Source organism: Henckelia pumila, chromosome 4 (assembly GCF_033568475.1).
Source record: "Henckelia pumila isolate YLH828 chromosome 4, ASM3356847v2, whole genome shotgun sequence".
Taxonomy (NCBI): Eukaryota; Viridiplantae; Streptophyta; class Magnoliopsida; order Lamiales; family Gesneriaceae; genus Henckelia; species Henckelia pumila.
The window spans coordinates 18552861-18561046 of NC_133123.1; the positions used below are offsets into that span (position 1 = coordinate 18552861).

Here is an 8186-nt window from a genome sequence, read left to right on the forward strand (position 1 = left end):
CGAATTCAAAGATTAAGAGTACTTTCAATAAATAAAGCCCCCTAAGTTCAAGAAAGTCCATAACAAAAGGAAAACATCGAGGAAGGTACTTCAGAATTGGGCATTTCTCTGCGTTATTTTCTTTTAAAAGCTTTCCCCTCGATTACCAGCTCTTAGCATGAATCCCTTTAATTTTGTGGGAGTGGTTGGAGTTGAGTGGATCAATTTTATGTAGTTAATATTGATATTCTTGTTCTTAATTGACTTTGTTCTAGCAAACAGATTATTAAAAAACAAATTTTCCATGCATCATGCTCTGGTCTGGATTTGAATTTGAATTTGGAATTTATCTGACTTTGAGCCTCATGCAAATTATATGGTGACGGTGCAGATTTGTTAATCCAATCAGTTAACATTTTTCCAAATATTTAGGTAAGTTTTTTTTAAAAAAAATAAATAAAAAATAAATACTAATTTTTTTTTTAAACTATAGATTACATAAAAGACAAAACATCATGTTGTGTACTCTTAATTCAACCTCTTTTTCGAAACATAGAAGTGTATTCTTCGTGCCAAATCAAATATAAAATTGTTGTATTCATAAAATAATTTTTAAAATTCAGCATAACAAATTAAAATATAAGTGATTTTGTTAGCATGCGAAAACTACATTAATGCCTGGTAATCGAACTAGATCCAAATCTATCCAAGATTGAGACCAACAATCCTCGTCCGATACATAATATTTCTGTTAAATGGACATAATTTAATTGTTTTTTTTATGTTTCTTTTTTATATTCTAGTGATGCCATGGGATATATCCCGAGATATCGTTCGATGATATATCGGGATATATCTATTTTTCGCATGAACTTAGACCGAAATTTGTGATAACATAAGCAGGTTATCAGTGATGGTTGACATCTAGTGATTATTAATGGATATGGGTTTATCAAAATATTTACTATATACATCTGGGTCTGGACTTGTCAATATTATGGGATCATGGGCCGCATCCCATCATATCATGGACCTTGCCCTCTTAGTTATGGATTTACATCAGGGACTACACGTCTGTCCGAGGGATGACAAAAATTATTGCGAAGCTACGTGAAAAACAAATTGATTTTTTTTTTATAAATTAGTAATATATTTATAGTTTAAAAAATATTGTAATTTATGGAAAAAAAAATAGAAATCAAACACGGAAATATAAAAGAGGGTCAAAAAATTTAAAGTGAACCGAAAATTTGTGGCTCATAATCTGTAAAAAAAAAAAAAATTGTAGCCCAATCACTATGTTTTTAAACTTAAACACAAATGAGTTTTAAGTTTTTAAACCTAAAATTAAATTTTTGAAGCAATAATTGTTAGCTAACAAGCTTGTGAATTTGACATTTAATTTACAAGTCGCAATAACTATAGTGAAGAGAAAATTTTTTGCTGAGAAGATTATTACGAATATTAATTAATTATACTGAATATATATATATATATATATATATATATATATATATATTAATTTGTCGAATGAAGTTATTATTAATTATTTTGAGAAAATTTCAAGTCATAGGGATAAATTGTAAGTGAAATTTGAAATCTAAAAATATTATTTAAATGAGAGTACTGTATTTAACTTTTGTTATATGATATATATATATATATATATATATATATGTATACATAATCTATTATTATGTTTAGCTGTCCTCCTTTGATAAAATTTCTAGATCCGCCTCTGCTGAGTTATATGTACATATAATGCAGCGTAAGGAGCTGAACCGAGATCCCAGTAGCTACGAGCTTCATATGGCTACGCACAGACGTCCTGACGGGACGGGACATTCGCAGACGAGAAATCCCGGCGGATTACGGTGCATACGACTTCAAATATATAATTTTCGTTAATTATTAAGTTTTAAACAATGTTACTTGTTTTTATAATCATAAATATTGTAGGAATAGACGGAGGTGGAGCATCGTCTCTCGGCGAACAACTACTCGTTCAGACGGGATCATGATCCGCAGAGTGGAGATGTTCACCCCTCGGAGTGAACATCTCTTTCGATGTCGTCGGTGGTGTCAGTCATATACAGTCTCGGATCTGTCGCACAGACCATGTACCCGGATGAGATGACTCACCGTCCACGTTGTTCGAGTCAGATGAGGTCCACGGTTGCGACACAGGAGGAGGCGATTTGTGCCGCCAGAGAGGAGGCGAGGCTGGCAGCCAGAGATGAAATGCGGCGAATTGTGATTTCGTTGACGACTGCCATTAAAAGGGATAAGCAGAAGAAGGCATCCAACGACACCCGTGCTCCACAAAGCGAAAGGAAGACGAGGAGCACAACATTGCGCATCGAGGAGCCCACCCATCAGCTTGGCAGGGATCAGGATGACGAGGATGATAAAGATAGACGATGACGAGACACAGACTCCACCAGATTTCAGTCCATTTATGTCATAGCATTTGTTGTAATATTAGACCAAACTAAATTTTAATCATATTAATCTCTTATTAATCTGTTATTTGTATGTCATTAATTATGTTTTAATAGTACTAATAATATTAAAATTAAATCGTTTATTGAAATATATCTAATACCTATATATTAAATAAAAAGGTTTTATGGTCTCTTGATATGGTATGCCAATAATTTAAAATTTTAAAAATTTTAAAAAAAAATTTGTTCTCTCTGCTATTTCAATTTTTTTTTCCACCATTATGATATACTTTTTTTAAATTTAACTATTTCTTTTTTTTTTCATCTCAATTTTTTTATTTAATATATAATACATTCATTTTAATTTAAAATTTTAAATGAAATATAATTTTATTATAAAATTAAATTATTTAGCACGCATTGCGTGCAACAAACCGCTAGTATATATATATATATATATATATAACACCCATTTTTTAAAAAAAAAATCGATTATTTTTTCGGACGGTTTTTACAAAACTGTTCCGACAGTTTTAAAAAAACCATCTTAACAATATTTCGACGGTTTATAGTTAAATCGTCTTTCCAACTGTTTATAAAAACCGTCGGAAATCTTTCTGCCAATGCTTTTCCAACGCCTAAATAAAACCGTCGAAAATTCAAACTGAAGGAATTAAAAATTCAATTATAAATTACTTCTTTTGAACTTAAAAACTCAATAATTAAGCAAGCTACGTACCATTATTGGAGTCCAAGGACAACTTTCTGAGAGGCATGGGAAGCTGAAAGAATCGGAGTACTGTTAGTATTGTTTGGGGTTCTGAAAATTAGAATTGCGAGAGGCCGTCACAGATTAAACACATCAATTAAATTATGAAATCTCCAAAGAGATAAATCAAGAAATAATTGTATCATTCGAACAAAAACATGAAAATTTAGACACAGAATAGATGTGCATAGGCCCCAAGACAATGTAAATACATTAAGCAACTTTTTTTTATCTGACATTGTTGTTACATATTTATTTTCTTTATTCATATGTTCCTTTTGTGTGTGCGTGTGTGTTCAAGTACTAAACACCAGAAAATGGAAATGTAGTTGGTTGAATTATAACCTTGAGATATGAAGAAACGAGTATTAAATAAAAGGAATGAGCTATGACTTAAACATTTGCTGGTAGATTATTCGGAAGATTAAGCTGTATCCATAAAGCAGATAGCAATTGTGCTATTTGGTCCTCGTTGCAGTGCAAAAAAGATTGTTCCTGCATAATTCAAAAACCTGTCATGTAGCTGATGGTAAACACTCCTCAGAACTAAAATTTTGACACATACGGGACTGGAAAAGTTCGTTGCTTCATTTATTCGAGTAATATGATAACGTGGCATTAGTAAGGGGATCATGTGCTATGTTCTTGTGGTCTAAATGTCGAACCACACCAACTAAAATAGATTGTTGATTCCCTATAACAAACATGAAACTAAACTTTTTTGAATGATCTAAAATCAGAATTCATCAGCTTTGCTTTAAGCGCCAACTATATAATAGTCATTAAAAAATCAAACACAGACATGCAGGTTGAATTAAGGTCAATTTAGATGCGCTATATGTTATTACTTGTGCAAGGTAGTCCATACACTTTTTCATGTATCCTTCCCAACATCACAAAAAATCATGACTGCATCGATCATATTATTTTCCTAAATTACACTAAAAATAGTCGAGCCTCATATCTTTTCACGTCAACTCCCCCACCAGAACCGGAATTTTTTTTTCTTTCAGATAACGAAGAATATTCATTCAGATATAAACGGTAATAATTACAAGAAGTGGTCTAGAGGTCCACGCATAAAGAGATAAAAAAAACCGGAGTCAACTGGAAATGGATTACATCAATTTCCCAAGTTGCAATAAAAGCCAGAGCCCAGAAGTATAAAATTTTCAAGTAAAAGCCAAACAAAAACAAATAAGGTTTCCATGAGTTTGGTGAAACCAAGTCTACTCTGAAATTTTGCATCAACAGTTACATCTTACAATTTCTGAAAACCATCCATCAGATAAATAATCATCGGAAACTGCAAACTAATTTGAAACCAAAATTTTCAACAAGATATAGTCGATGATAAATACAGAGCAGGAGTCGCAAGAACATCAACTATAAAACCATTCGACCAATCGAGAAAAGAAACTAAAAAATCAGGCCAAAAGAAAAAGAACACGAAAATGGGAAGAGAAGAAACGAGACGAGGGAAAAGACAAAAATCACCTGGACTTTCCACGAAGTAAGACATATCTTAAAGAACATTGAGTGCCAAACCATTATTCGGTCCCAAGTGCCTCCCATTGTCAAAATAAATTAACATTGGATCCAATACTAGCCGCATTGTCATACTCTCCTTGGCCGGTTCAACCAACCTCTGAATGCACATTTGTGCCCATATTTTTGGCATCTCAGCCTCATCTCTAAAGTTCATGAAGATCCAAGAATAAAGAACAAGTGAGCGGAGAACTATTACCAACCAATTTTGTTCATAAAAAGAGAGAGCCCTAAACCTTGTTAGCAGAGAAGGATCTTTCTTCTCCGGTCGTGCTCTTATGATCGTGTGACTAGGACTCAAGTCGCCCTCTTATGATCGTGTGACTAGGACTCAAGTCGCCGCCAACTCCAGGAGCAACTCTTCCCTCACATCTTGACATCTCATCCACCCAATAATGATGTGCATTCCTTCCCTCATCATCTTCCTCATTTTGTTCCATCTCAAAGTTATCAAGAATAACGTGCACAATCTACAGTAGATTCTTGTTACATGGACAAAGATATTAAGATCTGAATTATTTTCACGCAAGGACATATTAACATGTTCTAAAACCAAACAGACGAATGGACATGCTTTCCTAACTTATGCAGAATTGAACAAGCCAAGAGAAAAATAAACCATGACGAAAAATAATGGATAAACCGTGAGAGCTGAGAAAGGAGGGTATAAGTCCCTGCATTTATACGAGAAAACTTACGATTTCATGGACAAAACAAAGGTCAGTTGGAAGAGATGAAAATGATTAAAAAATCATGTATCCACGTCCCCCGAATAAGTAACTACAACCAACTTTAAAGCAAATTTGCAATAAATACTGTAAGATTAACAGATCAGAAAACTAACCTTGTCAAAATTAACAAATATCTGTGAGAACTCTGCCATGAACCAGACCTGCAGATAGAAGAAGCAAGGCAGACTATCATGGTATGAATTGTCGTCATGAAAGCCAACAAAAGCTCAAAAGATTGGAATCTCAATGATAGATGTAAGTGACATGGTGAAACCTTGCTTTCATATTACCCATGGCAGAAAGGCACTGCAAGCTCGCTCCCTCAACTTATGCTTTTGATGCACATCATCACTCTTACGAGCCAGCAAGCATATTTTTCCCCCAAATTTTCAATATAACGAGCGTAAGTTCCATCTACCTGTTGTAATACATAAATAAAGCATGGAAAGTAAATCTTCATAACGTAATTGCGTCATAATGACTCAATGCCTTGAATAAGATCTATCATAGGCAAAAGTCATCTTTTAACTAAGGTAAATATGTTTGTATATATATATATATATATATAATTGAAGTTCATAAATCACCTGACGGTATATAAAAGTAGACAGTGTTTGGCATCCAATTATTAGGACATCGTCTTGTTTAGCATCATCCAGCAGTTCATTTATAACAATCAACAAATTAACAGCAAAATATGCTCTGAAACATAAAGAGGTGAATCCATGAATAAGAGAAAATAAACTAATTACCAATGAAAAGTAATACCATGAGAGAAATACTTACACTTGCTCAGTACAAACTTGAAGTAATTTATTGTTTCCGCAACGACACTGACAAAAATAAGGTGAGTGACCATTTCGCAGTTCTTTATAACACCTTTCTTCGAGATGTTTAGCAATCTAAAGAATAGAAACTGTCATGAAAAATAGGATTGTTCCTCCCAAGAAAGATGGCATCATCAGACAATAACATGAGAGCTCTTAATTCACCTTTGGAATTCGGAATGGATTTTTGACAGCATATTCACATAGCTTTGCAATTTTCTGGTCATTTGGATGGCCAGCCTACACAAACAAAAATCAAACCAAAGTCGCATCTATTTATTTTCTTGGTATGAGTTTTTTTTAATTCTAAAAATGATGTGACCTCACACACTTTTGTGATATCAAACATAAAAAAAAAACATCTTAAAACAATAATTACTCAATAATTCTTTTTGCTATGCTTTCCCAAATCAGCATCACTTGGCATTTTAACATCAACCTTCAAATCATATCGTCCAACCAAAATTTATACCCAAAGTCATATCAGAATTCTCGAATATTTTGCAGTAAAGAAAAACCTACAAAGTTCACCTTATTGCTTTCTATTATCTTTAAGTTAAAATCTCAGGGATGGATTAGAGAGTCGTAGTGGAATGCAGAATGCAGAATGCACAATGCACAATGCCTCAAACTTAAAAGGAATTTCACATTAAACCCAAATTCTTAGGCAATTATTTTTACATAGTCTGTTTTCTTAAGTCAATACCAATGACTAACAAGAAAGGCCAATGAGTACATTACAGGATCTTTGTCATTCACTTTAGACTTAGTTTTCTTTGGGTCTTTGTTATCGGGGTCATGAGATGAGTGCCCTCTTCTATGAGCTCTCTTGTCGGTGCTTCGGCGTTGACGGGTTTCCACAAACTGAGCGACCGCTTCAGTTGCTGCGCGTGTGGCTGTTCCTTCCATTAAGGCTGTCAAATTTTCCTTTGTAAAACTAAATACAAGCGGTGGTTTGGAGATTGTAGGTGGGTCTCCATTGCGATTATTTCCTTGAGATGTTTGTGGTGGAGTATGCAATCTCAATGATGCAGTGAACAAGTTCCCACAGACGGCGCCAAGCTGATGTAGCAAAAAATTGATATTATCCGATTGGAGAAAATCTGGTTATTTGCGAAGATATGGATAGTCGGATTAATACTCGAACTATTCCAAAGACCGAAATTCGTGGGTTGTTACCTGCATCACAAAGCAAAGTGAGTGGCGCCGGGGGTTGCCCGGCGAAGACACCCCGACGCTCAAGTCAATATTTGCCCAATAAAAGTTCTAGAGAACTAGAGCATGTGACTATAGAGAGTGTACCTTAATAATGAGAGGAATTTAGCTATTTATAGATAGTCGAAGAGTTTCATGGGCTTGAGCCTCTTATGGGCTTTTAGGAATTTATGGGCCTTGATAAAGTGTCCAAATAAATAATATGAGATCCAAATGGATTGAGTTATTGGGCTTCAAAATTCCATTCAATCGTAATTCAACGATTAAGGTAAACTCATTACCAAATCTCGATCAATTCTGCCACGCTTCGGATTCCACGAATATGAACTCAAAAATCTTCAACCAAATCTGTACGGAGATACAAAAGATCTCAATATCAAACAATCCAATTCAATCAATCCCAAAAACTCAATCAAACTCCTAAATTCTAAAATCTCAAACCGGCGGCATAACGGCTATAAAACGGCTAACCGAAAAACCACAGACAGTAGTATATCGATCCAATTCAACTTCTAATATCAATAATCCATAAAAAAAATTCAAATTCCAACAACAACTTAAAACCTCTATTTTGAATTATGATCCCAAAAATCATAACAAATCCGAACATCGTTTTTTTTCCGACCCGACTTCGAATATACGATCTATGCTAGCTCAAGAACAACATATCCAA

At 34.1% G+C, this 8186-nt stretch overlaps 1 protein-coding gene and 2 long non-coding RNA genes across 3 annotated transcripts; 1 reads left to right on the forward strand and 2 right to left on the reverse strand.

The window, feature by feature from the left end:
* The first annotated feature begins 1782 nt into the window (after positions 1-1782).
* On the forward strand, positions 1783-2559 carry LOC140894438 (uncharacterized). The gene is made up of 2 exons (XR_012153827.1): positions 1783-1853; positions 1939-2559. It is a non-coding gene; the product is annotated as an uncharacterized lncRNA (long non-coding RNA).
* A 984-nt stretch (positions 2560-3543) lies between these two features.
* LOC140867754 (uncharacterized) lies at positions 3544-5047 on the reverse strand. Its single transcript, XR_012145254.1, has 3 exons — positions 4977-5047; positions 4690-4886; positions 3544-3687 (listed from the first exon to the last, which is right to left on the reverse strand). It is a non-coding gene; the product is annotated as an uncharacterized lncRNA (long non-coding RNA).
* LOC140860601 (protein SEMI-ROLLED LEAF 2-like) lies at positions 5043-7483 on the reverse strand. The gene is made up of 8 exons (XM_073263603.1): positions 7478-7483; positions 7040-7360; positions 6464-6538; positions 6258-6373; positions 6059-6173; positions 5746-5889; positions 5585-5632; positions 5043-5210 (listed from the first exon to the last, which is right to left on the reverse strand). Exons 1-6 carry the CDS (start codon positions 7481-7483, stop codon positions 5794-5796), a joined length of 729 nt encoding a protein of 242 aa, XP_073119704.1. The 3' UTR covers positions 5043-5210; positions 5585-5632; positions 5746-5793.
* Positions 7484-8186: the final 703 nt, after the last annotated feature.